The sequence below is a fragment of the Capsicum annuum genome, chromosome 11, assembly GCF_002878395.1.
Source record: "Capsicum annuum cultivar UCD-10X-F1 chromosome 11, UCD10Xv1.1, whole genome shotgun sequence".
NCBI classification, from domain to species: Eukaryota; Viridiplantae; Streptophyta; class Magnoliopsida; order Solanales; family Solanaceae; genus Capsicum; species Capsicum annuum.
This window is the reverse complement of record NC_061121.1, coordinates 12,617,110-12,637,134: the sequence shown is the minus strand read 5'-3', so window position 1 is coordinate 12,637,134 and position 20,025 is coordinate 12,617,110. Positions and strand designations below refer to the sequence as shown.

Genomic DNA, 20,025 nt, shown 5'->3' with positions numbered 1-20,025 from the left:
AAATCGTTAACCAATATAACTACATACACCATAATGCATACAACCGAGGAATCTACATTCGAAATTGTCATCCGACCATAAAATTCTCATAGTTGGAGTAAACTCACATGCACAAACAAGTCTCCTATTATAATTTATGGAGTTAGAAATAAGTAGATAAAGTAGAAGCAATAGAACGGATTATTTGTTTTTAGATTGGAAGTTAAATAGGAAGAAAGATAGTTGAATTTTTTGATAAAATTCAAGGAAAATGAAGTTTTTTGTTTTTTAACCATTGAAAATGCAGATTTGGCAAAAAAATATTCCATCACACGCGTGATGGAATGTGAAACCAAATATTTTGTCATGTCAGCAAAAAAGGGTCATCACTCGAAGTAGTAAAAGAACAAGTTCGGGGAGGGGGGGGGTGTACTTAGGACTAGTCAAAGTTTAGGTGTACCATGAATAAAACGTGACAAGTTCGGGGTAATCGATACTTGTCTCTTTTGATATATTGAATCAAAATAAACTAAAAAATATAATAAAATAAAAGCAAACAACATAAATTCTGATAATTTGGAGCTTAATTACAGAAAATTTTAGCATTTTACATAATTATTGAAAAATCTTAGTCTTAAATTTGTTGAGATACATAATTAGCTCCCGATACATCTGAGAAAGATCAATTTTTTCCTTTGTAAAGATACATAATTAACTCTAGATATATATTTTTTTTAATTTTAGTGTGTCGAAATACATAATACATTTAACTAATGAAGATATATTGCATAATTAAATTTTGGTTTATTTTTGTGATCTTAAATCTGTTGAAATATATAATTAGTTTTTGATATATACATTGTTAATTGAGATTTTTGTAATTATTTTATAAGGATAAAAATTTATGTAAATACAATAAGATAAGGTGTATTGTATTTGAAGTAAAACAATTAGTGTCACCTCAGCATGGATGAGTAGAACTTTCATTTTTTTCAGCTCATCATTCCACGCTCCACACTTCCAAGGTCAAAAATGGAATTTCGTCCATCATCGTGGCGATCCCGGAAACCACCACCACCTGCGACCACTCCGAAACAACAGCAACAATCCGACGACAACATATACTCCACCTTCATCACCCACAACAACAACCTTAAATCCTCCGAAGATGAAAAAGACAATTCTACCCTTTACTCCACCATGCTCTACAAGGACAACGATGCCGAAACCCCAAATGGCGACGAAGACGAAGACGACGACGAAGAATCGCTTCCTCCTTTACTCAAACGCCTTCCTAAAGACTTCGGTGGTGGAGATGATGATGACGTGGCATCCATTTCGGATACCATGATTGTGAAAACTGATCGCAGTTCGAAATTCCCCCAGCAGACTGCTAGGTATATGTCCTATTGGGATCGGGATGATGAGAGTAGTTCTGTGAGGAGACGGTATCAGGAAGATGAGGATGAAGAAGAAGAAGGAGGAGGATTTTCTACGTTTGTAGTGAAGGATAATGATGAGTTTGATTCAGGGACAATGGTGAGGAAAAGTAGTGAAGGTGTTGGAATGAGTATGAGTAGAGCAGTGGCTAGTATGCAGGCGGTAGGGGAAATGGGGATTGGGAGGCAAAGGAATCGTGGGGTGGTAGGTGAGGAGGAAGGTGGTGGTACATTGAGGGCACAAGGGAGTAAGATGTCGTCGAGTTCGATACCGGATAGTGTGACTAGGGAAGATCCTTCTACTAAGTATGAATTGCTTCATGAACTAGGTAAAGTTTTGTTTTTTTACCTCTTTATTTGCTTTGAGTTGTTGTAGGACTACTGCTATACTTTCTTGTTATTATTTGATTTCTGTTACTACTATTGTTTCGTGTAGTATTATTTTGGAGTTCCATCTTAGGATGTTTGTAGTGAAGGATAATGAGTTTGATTCAGGGACAATGGTGAGGAGAAGTGGTGAAGGTGTTGGATGAGTATGCGTAGAGCTGTGGCTAGTAAGCAGGCGGTTGGGGAAATTTTGATTGAGAGGCAGAGGCATAGGGGCAATGGGGAGGGGGTGGAGGAGGCAGGAGGAGATGGTGGTGGTGGTACATTGAGGGCACAAGGGATTAAGATGTTGTCGAGTTCAATATCGGATAGTATGACTAGGGAAGATCCTTCTACTAAGTATGAATTACTTCATGAGCTAGGTTAAGTTTTGTTTTTTCACACTTTATTTGCTTTGAGATGATTTTTCAGTAGTGAAAATTATCTGTTTTTGTTGTGCTTTTACTCAATCACTAGATATAGGAAATGCAATTTGCTACATGTGAATCCCAATTAGTCTTAAAAGATTTTTATTTTAGGGAGGGTAAGTATTATTGATCAGCGGTGAAGCCAGGAAGTTTCTTCTCAATGGTGTTAAGGGTGTGCAATGTTAAGTTTGCATTTGTAATAGCTAAGTTCACTTCATATATAACTAGCACTAGTCAATATCTAATATCACATGTGTCTTTCTTCCGTAACGTAAAACCAAGTTAGTGGGACCAAAATTCGTTGCGTACCACTTCACCATGCCCCAGTTAGAACATAGAACAACAATAAAACAATAAAAGAGAACAAAGATCTATTCCTTTATTCACATTTTTTCCACCAAGAATGTTTTCAGTTTTCTAGAACTCTTTGACTTCCGAATTGGGATTCTCCACAACAGGATTATGAGAATCCACAAGAGGCGACTGGACGTATTGTATGTTCCAATTGCTATTTAGCTAAACAATAGCCTTGCAAGGTGGTCCTTGCCGATTCACACGGGATTTCACGTGTTCTATGCTACTCGAGTTAGAGCATAAGCTAGTGATGCTTCCAGCTACTAGACTTTCTCCATTTAGGGAGCAGCATTCAGGCTGCATCGCCTAGAAGCACAATGCTTCTATTGCTCTCCCACAGATTAACCTCTGGAAAGTGTAAACCACAATTTTCAGTAAAATTGCCTAAGGTGGCTCCGGGTATGTTCTTGATGTCAAAGCAAGCACTAAGAAAGTGCTGTAGTTAAATCCAAAAAGGAAAAAAAAATAATCCTGGCTATCTATACAAAAGATTCTATAAGCTATATCCGGGTGTCTGCATTTTCAACTACGTTCAGCTTACACCAGAAAGAAACCAAAAATACAATTAGATTTAATCTTTTTGAGTTCCTTTATCCGTCAAAATATCTTCAATTTCTCTCTTTCAGAGAGTCCATCATTTTGCAGCAAGTATGGAGTTCCAAGCTTCCCCCAGGCTCATATGCTTGGGAATCCCTTTCTCTTCCAGCATAGGAGTTGGTCTGCTGTTGAAATTGGCATAGACCTTGTCCTAATTGAATGAAACAGGTCCAAATATCGCAGAAAGGATACTTAGAATTCACATAACTGCGAGCATGTGACTAATGTTTGGTACTGAGACATAGATGTCCTAGCAGTAGTAGTTGCTATTATTTGACTCATGGAGAATAATGAGTATTTAACTGTTTATGTAGCTAGAATTTCTGTCAAATTGGATTATTGAACAGAGCTTTGTGGTGGTTTTGCACTTAATGAGACCTTTTGCCTTTATTAAGAGAGGTTAAAAAATGTACAGTGTCGGCTTGTCTCGAGAAACTTGTGATAATTTTGATTTTGAGCATAATCATACAAGAAGTCCTGGTGAATCTCATGTGAAGCAATTTTATCTTATCTTATGAGTGAGTATGCCGCTGGTTCTGTTATGCAAAGTGCAGTATTGGCTGTAAATATTAGAAGAATTGGATGTTGGTGCTTATCTGTGTGACTGGGAAAACATTGGTGGTGCAGTTGTACTTTTTTTGTTATATAACCATTGTGCTTATTAACTATAAAGTGTCTCGAGCTGGGGGTCTATCGGAAACAACCTCTCTACCTCACCTCTGTGGTAGTGGTATGGACTGTGTACATTCTACGCTCCCCAGACTCCACGATGTGGGAATATGCTGGGTATGTTGTTGTTTTTCTTATTAACTGAAGTGGCTGAAAGTGGAGGACTTTGATAAACACAGGGAAGGGTTCTTATGGGGCTGTTTATAAAGCTCGAGACTTGAGGACTTCAGAAATGGTTGCCATCAAAGTCATATCATTATCTGAAGGGGTATGCTTGCTCTGTGCTCTAGACTCTGATATTAGTTCATCTCAGGTGGTTCAGTTTGTCTCTCTGTATATTTATAGATATATTTCTTCCTTTTAGGAGGAAGGCTATGAAGAAATTCGAGGTGAAATTGAGATGTTGCAGCAGTGCAGTCATCCAAATGTTGTTCGCTATCTTGGTAGCTACCAAGGAGAAGAGTACCTTTGGGTATGAAGGGTCATCATTTCTTTGGACTTCAAAACTAAATCATGCTCTGACTGATTTATTCAAGTGTTTCTGTTTCCATTTCTTCCCTTATATAATGTCTGCAACTATACTAGAACTTTTCAGTTTATTTAATTTACGAGGAAAAATATTTTTTTGGCAGATAGTAATGGAGTATTGTGGGGGTGGAAGTGTTGCTGACTTGATGAATGTAACAGACGAGGCTTTAGAGGAGTATCAAATAGCATTTATTTGTCGAGAGGCATTGAAGGTATGCTTGATATCAAATATTGTTTTAGAGTATGCTTGTATGATACTTCTGATACAAGGTCATGCACTTGCCTTTTGTCTAGGGATTCTCTTCCCCTTCATTCTATTCAAATTAGAGGGTTCGCAAAAGTTAGCTTAGATGGTTTACAGAATCCTCCACATTACTTCTCCTTTACCTTTCTACCCGGTATAAATGCTCCTTTCCATTCTACTTCTCCTGGCTTCCAGTTTAGCTCCCAACTAAAGCATAGTTAAAGCTTTGAAAATGTTGAAGTTTAAAAGCATAATAATTCTATCTTTATCCATAAGGTCCTTAGACTTAATTCTGTGTTCCTCGTACATTTGTAACTCATAACCTGCAACTCTATTTGAGGATGTTGTAAGACTGCGACTTCCTTTCAGACCTTCCTGCACCTAAATAGTGGAGATAAAAGCTACTCTTCTTTGAAGATATTACCTTTTAATTAGAAAAAGAGATGACCTTTCCAAGATTTATGGAAGGTTAATGAAGCACATGGTACAGAGACAAGGTTTCAGCACAACCTATGTGATGTTTTGCTTAAATACACACAACTGTCTCCATCTCAAAAAATATGGTGCAGAGACAAGATGCCGGTTCCAATATTGAATCATTTTGACAGTTTTTTCTATTAATGTGGAATTATCTACTTAAATGGCTCTCTTATCAAAAGCTTTTCAGCTTTTTGTATTTGCATCTGAAGTAATGTTAGATGTGATGTAGGGCCTCTCCTATCTGCACTCTATTTTTAAAGTACACAGGGACATTAAAGGTGGCAATATCTTGCTGACTGATCAAGGAGAAGTTAAGTTAGGTGAGTGCTTTCTTTATCTCTTTAATTCTTTATCTTTAGCGTCAATTCTGAATTGTTTTATATTAGTTATTAATTGTATTAGATCTTCAAAGTGTGGTTAGTTTCTTGTTTGGTGTATCAGAAAATTGAATGGAATTTTTTTTTCTCATACTTCAAGGGAAAAAAAATCAGAATCTTGTTTGCTAGTTTTGAAAGAAAAGGTTCTTGGATTCTACATAATCTGGAATATTTTGTCACTAAATGAGCAGGTGATTTTGGTGTTGCTGCACAGCTGACTAGAACCATGTCTAAACGTAACACGGTATGTATTATGCCATTACCCTCAATCTATTGGCAGTGTTCGGTGATTCTTGCAATTATTTCCCACTTCTTATTTGTTATCATACCCCAACTTCAAAGGTAAATTCCTTTGCTTGAACACCACGAACCCTTCATGGTCTAGTAATGATTACATCTCTCCAAAGTCCTTTTTCTCCTTTGTTAAATCTACATAACCATTTGGAAAGTAAATTGGAAATTCAACCTCAGCCCCTATCTTTTAACTGATGCACTTTAGTATATGCTTATGGATGGTCAATCCAATCAACGGCACCCAATCTCAACTTGGTGTTGCCTTTATTAATCGTATATCCATTCTGGTCTAATCGAAGTGATGCAATGTCGAAATGTACCTATTTAAGGTATCTGAAATTGAGGCCTGCGCAAGTTTTACAGTGTAATAGGCCTGTCATTATCATGTTCTGTTTTTTGAGATATGTCTTCATTGTGTTTGAGCTGCACCAATTAATTGACATTAGGTGTTTAAAACTTGCCCCGATGAAGATGTCTCGTCCACTAGTTGGTAGTGGGTTGACGATTTCTGTTTCTCTGGCTATGTACCCAGGCAAAAATAGGTCACTAGACCTCTATTTCTATTCCATGAGTGTAGAAGATTTTATCTGATAATTTGGAGGTTTTACCACTGTTTCAACCCAATCAGCTTGCTCTCTATTTTTCTGGCTGCATTGGGTTCACATATCATTTAGTTTGGTCATGTTCAACATGCCAAGTAGTTTCTCACTTGTTTTATCTGTTAAAGTTCCTGATATGGTACATTTATTTTCAGTTTATTGGCACTCCCCATTGGATGGCACCAGAAGTTATTCAAGAAAGTCGTTATGATGGGAAGGTATCAAATCTGCTTTGATTTCCATCTTTTCAAGCTGCTGCTTAATGGAGTTCATCTGAATCCCAATAACTCGTGTGAAGTCTGGTGTTGTGCAGAACTCATTCTTTTCATTTTTCTGATTACTATCCGGTATTTTCCAGGTAGATGTATGGGCTCTTGGAGTGTCTGCTATTGAAATGGCGGAGGTATATCTACTGGAATCTCTTAACTGCCTTTCCTTTTGATTTTCTATTTCTTTTTTGTTTATTTTGAATTGTATCCGAGACTAGATGTATTGTTGCCATACTGCTGGAGCTGAACTAGTTCTACGTCTGTTGGTTCATCTCTAGTTGAAACTGAAACTAGATGTATTTTTGCCTCCGCTAGGAATTGAACCCGAGACCTCATGGTTCTCAACCTGCTTCATTTTTCTGCTATTGTTGCGATACTGCTGGAACTAAACTTTCTATTTTATTTCCTTTTTTTTTCAGGGTCTTCCTCCTAGGGCAACAGTGCATCCAATGAGGGTTAGCCCTTTACTTTACTAATTTACATAGACGTGCATTGCATGTTTATCTCATTTTGATAGATTTCACTTTCACAGTAAATTGGCATGACGATCAAAGTTGACCAATATTGTTGATTCTGCCAGCATTGATGTTTTCTAATGTTATGAAGCATGCTTCTTGGATGAAAATGACGCCTGACAACACAATTGCGAGTCTTCCATATGTAGATTGTCCTGCCAGTAAACATACTGAATAAAATGGAAATGCCCCCTTTAATGTCATAGATGATTCACGGTTGAATAAGTAAAGTTGCAATAGGCTGAGACCTTTCTTTGATCAAGTAGGTTGAGACCTTGTCTACCCACCTTTTTCAGTGAGCTCTCCTCTTCTGTTTGAACAATCTCTTGCCTAGAGTATCGCTCTTTGTTCACTTATAATTGTCCACATTCACCTGTCAGACTAAAAAAAAGGTTATCACATATCATGCGTCTTTCAGAATAGTGTATGCTTTTAAGTGATTGCTATTTGGGCTGTACGTCGAGTATATGATGTTCTGATGGGTGCTTCCCAAAGATGACATTTCCACTACCACTAGGTTTCACGCTGGGGTTTTGGAGCATCTGGTAGTTTGGAACTCTTTACTTTCTGCTGACATCTGATGTCAGTGACATAGGTAGTCTGAGGGTGCACATTGTCTTTTTTACCACCTTGTGTGATTCTTCTTTTGCTTTCTAGTATTCATTTCCATTTGTGCTTCCTCAATTCACCTTTGTGGGGTAATTTTCATCCTCTGCCTCTTTTGTGTTGAGTTATATGTAATTTCTCTTATTTTTCCCCCTTGCTTTATGGAGGTGGTAAAAGGGAGGTGTAGATGAAGAGTTAAATAATGGACTTTTTACAAGAAAGATGAATTGCTTTTATGCCACATGTCATAGTTTTTCTATAGATTAGTAGAACCCTTTTCTTTTTCTGCACATGTTTGGAGCAGATATGATGACTGGCTGCTCTTTGTAGAAATTTATGTTTAATGCGAGATTGCATATCCATTATGCGGGGAATTCCCTAGTTGGATCAATAAATAGTAACGTCATAAAAAAAAATTATCTATTGGTTATCAATATCGAAACATTTCATGAATGCTGCTTCAAGTGCAAAAGTTTGATCAACGCTATATCTGCTTCAGTATGTTGACAATGGGATTATAATCAATCTACCAGGGATGAATGCTTATAGATTGAGTTGCAAAAGCTTAGGTCATGTTGTAATTTAGAATCTTCTCTTTACTCCTCAAGTGAAATTACAACTTTAGAAAGTTGATATATCTGTAATTTTTGATAGGTACTATTTATGATATCCATTGAACCAGCTCCAATGCTTGAGGATAAAGAGAAATGGTTTGCTCTCTATCCTTTATGTTGGTTTCTATTCAACTGTTTTTGGTTTATGTCTATTCCTATTAATTGCAATAGTCTTAGAGCAACTTGCTTTGTATATCAATCAATCAACCTGCATCACTGTTTTGTCCAAATTTATGAATCCTTTGTCAGTATAGTAAAATCACGGACGAGATTCTAGTTGCCATCCTTCTGTTCCTTTCTCTTCGAGAGATTTTATCTCATTTGGTTATCTGTTGAAGAATTTGGAAATTGGTTGCTGATTATCACAGGTCTCTTGTATTCCATGATTTTGTTGCCAAGTGCCTTACAAAAGACCCCCGACTTCGTCCAACTGCTTCAGAGATGCTAAAGGTATTGTATAAGTCTACCGTCACTTGGCGAATTATTTTATTTGCTTACCTCCAGTCTCCAGAGCTGTGTGATCTTTGCATATACTAATTTTTCTTCCATTTACCTTGAAAAGCACAAATTCATCGAAAAATTCAAAGCTGGATCTTCCGTAATGATGCCGAAGATTGAGAAGGCCAAGCAGATTAGGGCATCAATGGCCTTGGAAGCGCAAAATATTGCTTCAGAGGTTCCTGATGTATGCCAGATTAATATACATCACTCATAATGAACTTTGTTTGGCGTTTCCTTCCTGAGAAAGTGAGATTCTGTTTCTCACAGCCTTTTTGTGCAACTTCAGGTAATGGGAGGTCCAAAGGTGAATGATGAATTTGGTGATACTGTTCCCTCTAAGCCTAAAAATGATGATGCACCTTCTACAAGCTTGGAGCCTGTGGGAGAAGGTAACCTGCAGTTTCATCTTGCATTATATATTGACTTAGGTTCTGTAGGAGTTTCAGTTCATTGTCAGAAAGGAATCAAAATACAATTGATAACGAGTTGTATCTAACATAATATAGATGTCCGATCATCTCATTTTTATGGACAATTTGGAGAAGATTATATCAAACAATAGTACACATCTCATCTCATTATTGGTCTCATCCCAAGCTATCATTGATTTATTTCTAGCTCTGATTTTGTTGTTCACCCGAGCATAAACATGCAAGACCAATTTTGATATTTTATTAGACATCTCATTTTATAACTGTGTGATTTTATAACTAAGTTTGACATTCAGATTACTGTCTTGCTTAAATGACATGAAAACTGTTGCACTTTTCTCATTGCCATGTTACCTTTACATTGTCGCTCAGCTCAAATTACCCCACCACAATTACTAAACCCCCCTCCTTCCAATTGGATAAGTTTTAAGGCCGAATATTCAACCAATAATATAACTCCTGACACCGCCCTGAAATGCACAGTATCTTTTTGGCTCATCCCAAAAGGCTTGACTTAGTTCTATAAATGGCAGTTTCTTTCCTTCAACTACCCACACTAATATTATTAATTAATGGTTTACGTCATCTCAATTTTGAGGTGACATTTTTTCAGCTTCTCTGCTTTCTCCCATTCAAACCTATTTTAAAAAGTATCTATAGCAAAGTAGTTTGAATGTTGTACTCTTAATATCTGCAATGGTCAAACTATATGTTTCACTATGGAGGGAGTACGTTGCTACCTTGTCTTGGATCGACATCTTTAAACTACCTACTTCGTATTTTGAGTCTTTAATTCTTACATTTCTCTACTTTAACTCCAGTGGTGGAGCCACCCTTGTCCAAGGGGTGTCATTGACACTCATTTGCTGGAAATTGCACTGTGTAGATGGGTATTTATTTTTTCTATATATACACACACGATATGTTAAATCCCCTTGCCTTCTTCCTGTGTTTATGTCTTTATATTTGGACCCCGTTTAGGAAAAATCTTAGCTTCACCACTGCTTAACTCTAGTGTGGCAAACTATTAGAATATCTTATCACAATGCTAGTCAAGGGAGCCATCTTAATAAAGGCAATTGGGCTACTTGGAAAGATTCATACATCATTTGCAGATCAATGATCTCCGTGGAACGTCATGACTGGCAAACCCTGTATACTTTCCATAGAGCTTACTATGTAATATTGGTGAACATATTGAACTCTATTTCTGAAATATGACAATATGCGAGTTTGTCCTGAACGATAGAAGTTGATTTGAAATAGTAATTAATCTGAAAATAAATTCTTCTGGATCTGTTGTACCAGGTGATTTTGGGACTATGATAGTCCGAGATGGACCTGATACAGATAAACCAGCTAGTCAAATCAGAAATGCAGAAGCATCATCTACTCTCCGGCGTACTGGAATTCCTTCCGTCCCTGTTGCTGGCAGATCAAATGATCCCTGGTAGTTTGTTTTCTGTTAATCTGATTATCATTTAATGTGAAGGTGAAAACTATTAAATCAGAAAATTAATTCATCCTTGCCAGTTAATTTCAGCGTTAAAAACTTTGTTGCTGGACATTTCTTCTCGCGGAGATAATCTTTGGTCTATATAGCAGAGTAATGTGCTCTATTAAGTGTGAACCTTATGTACAGTTTGATCTTTGGCATTACTTTGAGGCGTGGATCTTGGTTTTCTTGGCTATGACCATCTTCGTTCTTAACCTGTACTACTAAATAAAGCTCCATTTTGTGAGTAACTAGCTTGGTCTCTAGTAACTGCTATTCCAACTGTTTATAGACCAAATTTGCCCCCATGATCTTACCACTAACTTCAAAGTAAGATCAACAGTAAAGTAGAGATGTAAAATATGTGGAGAGAGAGAATCTTTTTAGTGGTGATCCGTTCAATTAGTCCGTTGCCTATATAAATTGATTTTCTTGTCAGGTTGCTTAATGATGTTGATGTCAGTTCACCCGTTGAAATGTCCCAGAGACAGAGCATGCCAGTATTTTCTCCTGGAACCTTACCTTCTTCTGATCCGGGCCTTAAGGTGGGAAGTACTACATCTCAAGCAACTGTTAGTAGTGGTGGTGGCGGTGGCTATAATACTGGAACCTTGACAAGTGAAACTGTCAGTCGGAGGGCATTGGACAAGGTACTCTTAAGTGCTCAAGCTTGAACTCTGCAACTCACGTCTCTTTAACAAAAAGTGCGAAATCCCTTTCTAACTTACTGTAGTAGTTTAATATCATGGAAAAACTATCTAAATCATCAGTAATTGGGGACTGATTCCCATAGTGTTTATCATAAAATCCTGATCCTACATTTGTATTCATAAGTTTCATCAACGCTGATGTGACGTTTATAAATTCTTTATTACATAAGAGAAGGAAGAAAACACAGGATAATCTTATAGCTGCAACTTTGAAGTTTCACTCTTTTAGTTTTAGTTTGCACTAAGGGGTCGTTTGGCAGAGTGTATTGAAATGTTAATGCATGCATTAGTTTAATGTGTATTAGTAGTACCTTGTTTGGTATACCTTTTTACCCTATGTATAACTAATGCAAGCATTAGTTATACACTCTATTGTGTGTTGAGGTATGTATTACTAATACCTCAAAATCCATGGCATTAGTAATGCAATGAATCTAATGCATGCATTAACATGCTTAAAGATCCTATTACCCCTCAAAAAATTTTCCTCATCCTTTCCAACATATATATTGAGAATATATATTGAGGGTATTATGTAAAAAAAAAATTTTTTTTTAGAAATTATGTAATTCATGTTTTTTTTAATACATCGAACCAAACACTACACTGCATAAGAAAAATATAAGCATAACTAATGCAAGCATAACTAACACAAGCATTACTAATACACCATATTTTGCTTTATTCTTATACACTCTACCAAACGACCCCTAATAGTATAGTCATTTCCATTATTATTGAGCCATATCTCTTGAAAAAAGTAACACATTGCAACATTCTTTACTTTCTCTAGCTCTATGCATGGAGTAGATTAATCATAGCCCTTTATTCTTGGTTCTTTTCAATTTCTCAATCAATTGGTTTTGGTTGCCACGATATAACATTTATAAGGAAGCACGCCTCTGTTATGCTGGGCTTACTTCTGAGGTTAGACTTGTCAGTACTGTAAAAAAGGGCAGCCCGGTGCACTAAAGCTACCGCTATGTGTGGTGTCCGGGGAAGGGCCCCACCACAAGGGTGTATCGTACGCAGCCTTACCTTGCATTTCTGCCAGAGGCTGTTTCCAAGGCTTGAACCCATGACCTCCTGGTCACGTGGCTGCAACTTTACCAGTTACTCCAAGGCTCCCTTCTTGTCAGTACTGTAAATCACTACAAATTTTCTTTAATGTAAAAAGACATCCTCGCACTAGTTCTAGTTGTGGTTGAAATTTATTTTTATGCATCCATATCTCTTACATTGCGGTTTCACAACTGGAGCTGAAATTGCCTTTCTGCTGTGGTTAACCTCTATTTTGCCTTTGTTGTAATAAGATCTTGCTCCTGGATGTCACTGCGGTGTTTCATGTTTCTTGTTCGTGCTTGTTCTGGGTGCAAGTATGCTTCTGACTTCTGCAAATTTTTGCACGTATCAGCTTTGGTCCATATACTCGGCTGGAAACACAGTGCCAATTCCATTTCTAAGAGCAACCGACATATCACCGATTGCACTCTTGTCTGAAGATGTGCTTATGGACTGGCAAAGGGATAACAGTGAAAAGACTGCTGTAGAAGCAATGCAAGAACTCTTCTCCGGCGATTCTCAATCCAAGAAAGGGCGAAGCAGACAAAATGAGGTCATCTTTACCCTCCTTACAAAGACTTCACTTTTGCTTCATTTCTTTCAATCTTCTCTCCTTTTATAGTCGTAAATTGATTGATCTCAGGTTCCTCTTCCTCCAAGTGTATACCAAAGACTAACCTCGAGTCCTACACTGATGAATCTTGCTCAAGCCTTAGCATATCATAAGATGTACGATGATCACCTCACACTCAAATAGCAATTTACTTGAATATTTTCCTTCCTTTTCGACTCACTACTATGTCCAAGCCTGAAGGTTTATCATAACTTGAGCTTAATTTGTATAATGTGAACTTTTGAATGTAGGTGCTACGAAGAGATGCCTCTTCAGGAAATGCAAGCATCTCAAGAACAACAAACGATACAAAACCTCTGCGATACACTTAGAACTATTTTACGACTGTAAATAATTCTTCTTAGTTGAAATTGTAACGTTTTTCTTCATTATGTAAATCTAGTTATATGATCATTTCTTTTCTTTTTTTTCGAATTTAGTTAATATGGTCATTTCTTATCCTGTACCTTTAGTTCCAGAAACAGAACTAAAAGTGATAATTTACTCCAACCTGAATAGCAATTTTGTATACTATTCTGCGAAGTCTTACTACGCTGCTTGGTAGCTGGTTTGAAAGTGAATTATGCAAATATTTAATATTGCATGTTAGGATGCAAGTTATTCATGTTTAAAATTAATCCGGTGTTTGGTTTAGAGATTTGCATAAAGTAAAAGTTATTCATTTTTAAAATTAATCCGGTGTTTGGTTTAGAGATTCGCATAAAGTAAAAGTTATTCATGTTTAAAATTAATTCGGTGTTTGGTTTAGAGATTCGCATAAAGTAAAAGTTATATGGGAATTTATATATTACGTATTTATTTATGCAAAGATAGAATGTGAAAGAACTCATACAAGAATAACTCAAAACACATAATTAATAGGCAAAATAGATAAACATATCCTGGCTTCAGCTGGAATATGTGTCCTTTTAACTTTTGGTGTGCATAAATAGTCGTTTAAACTATCATCAAAGTGAAAAAAGCAGATATGTATTGTACATGATAAATTTCACGTGATTTGATGTGCCTTTTTAACTTGGTCTTACTTCTATGCCCTTTAATTTTAATGTGCACAATAAATATTTAAATTTGTATAAAATTGAACAATTAAAGACGTTCTATGAGTCATAATTCAAATCAATTCAAGCTTAATTCACGTGAATTACCTTGTAGGACATGTAAGTTTAAATGTTTATTTGTGCACTCTCAATTGGAGAGTATATATGTCCACCGAGGTCAAATTAAAAAGCACGATTATGTATTGGGGCAATTAAGATCTAACGTATAATTATATAAAATATAGTATTTTTAAGAAATTATAATTAAACACTGGTTTTGCTACGAATTTAGCAAGCCATATAAATAGGGAGACAAAGATAATGTCATTAGCGAAGGTGGGGGAACTTGTAGGGAGTAACAAAGCAGAAGTGGGAAGATGATGAGAAGTAGGCTTTCGCTTATTAGTAGCAAAATGAGCCTTTTCTTACGAACCCCTTTTGCCTCTACACCTTTTTATCACCATCGTTTTCCTACAATTTTTTTACAACCAAAAAAAGACTTACAGAGTCATTGTTATGGTTTACAAAATGGTCTTTTTTTCAAGAACCATGTTTCAGCTTTACCTCTAAGGTGTTTGAGTATGAATTCTTCTGAAGAAATCATCCCAGACAGAAATGGAGACGACCCACTTCACTGTAGGCTCTCTTTCTTTCATTTTTATCCTGTTTTTGTTTATTTGCTTATTAGGTGTTTGATGTTTTGTTTATGTGTTGTAGTTTCTTGTCCTTCTGTTTCTGTTTCTATCGGTGTTTCTTGTACTTGGAATGTTGTTTTGTTGTAGTAATTTCCCGTTACTATTTGTTGTTTCTTGTACTTGGACTATTAGTTTGTTGTACTATCTGTTGTTTCTTGTACTTCGACTATTGTTTGGTTGTAGTGTTGTTCTGTTACTATATGTTGTTTCTTGTACTTCGACTAGTTTTGTTATACTGTTTGTTGTTTCTTCTACTTCGACTAGTTTTGTTGTAAGACTCTTCTATTACTATCTGTTGTTTCTTATTCTTGGACTATTATTTTGTTGTAGTGTTGTTCTACCGTTCTATTCCTGTATGTTGTTGCTTGTACTTCGACTAGTTTTGTTGTAGTACTATTCTGTTACAATCTGTTGTTTCTTATACTTGGACTTTTATTTTGTTGTAGTATTGTTCTACCGTTCTATTACTATATGTTGTTTCTTGTACTTCAACTATTGTTTGGTTGTAGTGTTGTTCTGTTACTATCTGTTGTGTCTTGTACTTCCAATAGTATATGTTGATATGCTTTTTAGGTGTTTGATGTTTTGTTTAGGTAGTACTTTAAATTCTAGTAGAAAAAAATCTAACCTTTTCCCGTGAAACCCTTTTCCCCCTACACCTCTCTATTACCATTCCCATCTTTTTCCTATGATTTTTTTACAACCAAAAAAAGCCCTACACAATCTTCGTTATGGTTTACAAAATGGTCTATTTTTCAAGAATTACATTTCAGCTTTACCTCTTTGGTGTTTGAGTACTAATTCTTCTGAAGAAATCATCCCAGAAAGAAATGGAAACGGACCACTTCACTGTATGTTCTCTTTGTTTCGTTTTCTCTGTGTGTGCTTATTAGGCATTTGATGTTTTGTTTGTGTAGTGCTTTTAATTCAAGAAATCTAACTACTCTTCCGACCCATTTTATATGGCATCATTTGACTTGACACGATGTTAAGAAAAAAGGAGTACTTTTGAAACTTGTGCTCTAAAAAATCCTTAGATATTTGTGTGGTTGTAAATTATTTTAATAAGGATAAAAAGAAAATTTTAATGTCGAATTGTTTCTAAGTATAGTAAAGTGACATTCTTTTTTGAAATGAACTAAAACGGAAAGGTTGCCACATAAAATGGGACGGAGGGAGTAGCTCATTTCTAATCTTTAGGTGAGCCTTGCTTGTTATTTCAATGTAGAAATAAGAGTTAATGTTCAAAAACACACCTAAAGTATGTCGACTTTTTGAATTCCATACTTAAGTATGTCGACTTTTTGAGATCCATACCTGAATTATCATGCGCACGAATTTCCTACCTGAAATATCACCAACTATTTATCAAAACACACCTCAACTATCAATTGTTCACTTTTTCGACTTATTTAAACAATGGTGATATTCGGGTAGGAAATGTGAACAATGAATAGTTGGGGTGTGTTTTGATAAGTATTCAGTGATAATTCAGGTAGGAAACTTATAGACATGATAATTCAGGTATGAAACTAAATAATTGGAATGCTTTATGTGTGTTTTTGACCATTAACTCTGGAAATAATGATGAAGATATCGTATATTCGTATATATATGCCAAGACAGCCCTGGAGGTGCTTGAATTTATGTTTCTAAGAAAACTAAGTAATGCCTTTCCAAATGAAAGCTAATACCTTTCCTTGGTAGGGATTTAAAAAAAAAATGCCTCCATAATTGTAGGCTTATATTGTTATGTTTTCTTTAATACCGGTGGCGTCCTAGCCAGGTTGAGCTCATCTCGACTATCACATTGGGTATCTGCTATCTCCACCAGCACAAGTACTGTGTAACTTTATCCACTAAGTCTTAGCCAGATGGGAAGAAATCACCTAGTTGAATTGAGAACTCATGATTCTCTCCAGCGTTATTGACCGCTAGATCACACCCTTAATCTTAAATTGCTATGTTTTCTTTAATAATGGTGGGGTATGGTCCAGCTTGCACGCATCTCAACCATTCATTGGGTATCTGCTAGCTCCACCAGCACAAGTGTTGGGTAACTCTATCCTCCAAGCTTTAAGCAGATGGGCGTAAACACTTGGTTGAACCGAAACCTCATGTTTCTCTCTCACTTTATTATCCACTAGGTCACACCCTTAGTCTTATAGCGTTATGTTGGTGAAGAAACAAATGAAAATGTTGATGAGTAAGGTTGGCTAGTGGCAGAGCCAAAATTTATATAAAGAGATGCAAGAAAAATTCTGTAATGTGAGAGCTAGAATTTGAACTTGTGACTTAAAGCTACTTTTGAACCATAATATTGCACTAGAATTTTAATGTTAAGAGGATTCAACAGCTTATAATAGCACATATACTAATTTTAACCATATTTATGCTGGTATAATTTTTCAACAAAGGAAATTCCGTTCAACCCTGTTGTCTCCACCTAGTAGTAGTAGTGGTAAAGTACCTCCACCAGCAACTGGTAGATTGGAGGTTTGACTTGTGCGGAATTTAATTGGAAATATTATTGATCCTCCTTGATGGGGAAAAAAGAATTGGAAATGTTCAGTTACTCTTGAGAATTATAAAGGCATTCTCTTCGTACTTGTTTCACATTCTCATTGAACTAAATGTAGTGATTTTTTTAATCAAATTCGTCAATTTATATTCTCTCAAAGTGTCGCACTTTGTGTGTTTATTTTTTGAAGATGAAACGATTGAGGACGTAGAACCAATAGATTTATGGGAAGAAGAAGTGGAAGTTGAGGCTGAGGTACATGAACTTTTGGAGTGTAACGCTTCAATTTTCTTTTCTTCTTTTATTTGGATATATATGTTCAATTTGATTTTAGTAGTTCAAACATTCAGATTGGTGATGGAGGTGATGGAGGGGGAATAGTTCTGCAGAGTTGCTCTTGGGGTGAGCAGGCATTATCTATTGCTCGTGATGTGTTGCTGTCCTTTGGCGATGACATGGAGCTCTATGCATTTAAAACTAGTCCTCATGGATACATCTATGTCAGATTAGACAAACTTCCAAATGAGTAAGTTGTTGATTGCAACACTGGATTCTTGTCCACATCACACAACTTCTGCATCTCTTTCTCTTTCATAAATGATATCGAGCATGTTGTGCCTGTAATCTCTTGTTGTGATCGGTCTTTAAAATTCTAATTCCAATGGAAGAGAAAAGATGCCAATAAGTGAGAGTAGTGTAAAATAGTAGTATTACTCCCTCTGTTTCAATTTATTTGTCCTACTCTCCTTTTTAGTTTGTTTTAAAAAGAATGTCTCTTTGTTGTTTTGACAGCTCTTTAATTTCGATATTTTACATGACATATTTAAGACTACAAGATTAAAGGGCTACACATATCTTTAGTTTTAACCCACAAGATTCGAAAGTCTTCTTTACTTTCTTAAACTCCGAGCCAAATCAAACTAAGAGTCTAAGACAAACAAGTTGAAATAAAGGAAGTATTTGTAAAAGCTTGTCAACATTTTGGATGTGCCAAAATATAAGGTGCATTATATAACTCAGTGATGGATGAGTAATTGGACTAGACCTCTTAATCATAGGTAGTTACAGGGTCATGTATAAGTCAGCTATATTTAGATATGTGAAGCGTTGCTTACCAAGACTTTCTCTCTGTCCTTCTTTGCCTCCATTCACCATGATTTCCAGTCAAGTTAAACAGTCTGTAATAAGCTGAAATTGGAGTTCGTATCTTGTTGGCAATTTTCACTTGGTTATCGTATGCATGTGCTTTTCATATCCTGTTCACCGTGGCTGTATGACATACTCTTTACATTAGATATGGCTCTCTAAGTATGGAAGAGATGGAGGAATTTAGCCGCCAATACAAGAAAAGATTAGACGAAGCTGGTGCACTAGGGAAAATTCCTGATGATCTGGCCCTTGAGGTAATTGTTAAAAAACAATGTTGTATTCTCTTTGTTTGTCGTAAAGACAAATTTGATAATGGTTCGGGAGTAGTACTTATTGTTGAAACAAACGCTTTCTCTTTCCTGTGATCTTAAGGTATCATCTCCTGGTGCTGAACGGCTACTAAAAGTACCAGGTGACTTATCCCGCTTCAAGCATAGGCCTATGAGAGTTAGCTATATAGAAGAAGTGAACTCTAGAAGCGTTGAAAAGGACGGAATATTCTTCATGGAATCAATTGATGCAGAATCAGGACGCTGTGTGTGGAAGTTGGCCGATGTGAAGCAGAATAGAGATCCAGCAGCCAAAGGAAGGCCGCTAAGCCGTAAAAAGAAAGATTGGAGGTTAACACTGCCTTATGCAATGGTTAAGAAGGTTACTTTGTACCTCGATTACTGAATTCTGTCTCGACTCAAGGTACTGATGTATAGCCCTATACTGTTGCTTTACACACACTAAAGATTTTGACATAAATTTTTGATGGTATGGAAGATTCTAAAGAAATATTTGTGTCCTGGAAGGCTCCTAATTGCTTATGACAATTCTTTTGTGTTGAGCTGAGGGTCTGTCGGAAGCAGCCTTTCTACCTCCAAGGTAGAAGTAAGGTTTACGTACACTTTACCCTCCCTAGACCCCGCTTTGTGGGATTACACTGGATATGTTGTAATTCTTTTGTGTTGAGCTGAGGATCTGTCGGAAACAGCCTCTCTACCTCCAAGGTAGAAGTAAGGTTTATGTCCACTTTATCCTCCCCAGACCCCGCTTTGTGGGATTATACTGGATATATTGTAACTCTTTTTTGTTGAGCTACCACTTGAAATTTGAAAAACCATGCACCATTGTCTCTCGACGATTTCTCAGTTACATAAAAAGAGTTTTCTAGCTTACTTTGCTACTACAATGGTTGTCTTTCTTGCTTAAAGATGTTGCAATATATGTTTCACAAGTAAAAATGTTAAATCTTTTTCCCTATTTGAGCAACCAATATCAATAAAAGAAACAAAAAGCAGATGAAGACTGCAAAACTATGCATCGATGTCGAATAAGTTTGAGCTTTGCTATATAAAAAGGACAGCCTAGTGCACTAAGTTCTCAAAATACGTAGGGTCTGAGGAAGGATCGGACCATAAGGATCTACAGCACGCGACCTTATTTC

At 36.4% G+C, this 20,025-nt stretch overlaps 2 protein-coding genes across 2 annotated transcripts; both read left to right on the top strand.

Moving 5' to 3' along the window:
* The first annotated feature begins 922 nt into the window (after window positions 1–922).
* On the top strand, window positions 923–13,722 carry LOC107847531 (serine/threonine-protein kinase dst1). Its single transcript, XM_016691833.2, has 18 exons — window positions 923–1,747; window positions 4,012–4,100; window positions 4,197–4,304; window positions 4,465–4,572; window positions 5,314–5,404; window positions 5,653–5,705; window positions 6,510–6,572; window positions 6,713–6,757; window positions 7,043–7,078; window positions 8,399–8,454; window positions 8,727–8,808; window positions 8,921–9,043; window positions 9,146–9,248; window positions 10,599–10,740; window positions 11,225–11,435; window positions 12,910–13,110; window positions 13,201–13,286; window positions 13,422–13,722. Exons 1-18 carry the CDS (start codon window positions 1,012–1,014, stop codon window positions 13,519–13,521), a joined length of 2,433 nt encoding a protein of 810 aa, XP_016547319.1. The 5' UTR covers window positions 923–1,011; the 3' UTR covers window positions 13,522–13,722.
* A 333-nt stretch (window positions 13,723–14,055) lies between these two features.
* Window positions 14,056–19,384, top strand: LOC107847532. The gene is made up of 5 exons (XM_016691835.2): window positions 14,056–14,864; window positions 17,635–17,699; window positions 17,795–17,970; window positions 18,739–18,847; window positions 18,966–19,384. The coding sequence occupies exons 1-5, from the start codon at window positions 14,606–14,608 to the stop codon at window positions 19,266–19,268; spliced, it is 912 nt and encodes a 303-aa protein (XP_016547321.1). The 5' UTR covers window positions 14,056–14,605; the 3' UTR covers window positions 19,269–19,384.
* The last annotated feature ends 641 nt before the right edge of the window (window positions 19,385–20,025 follow it).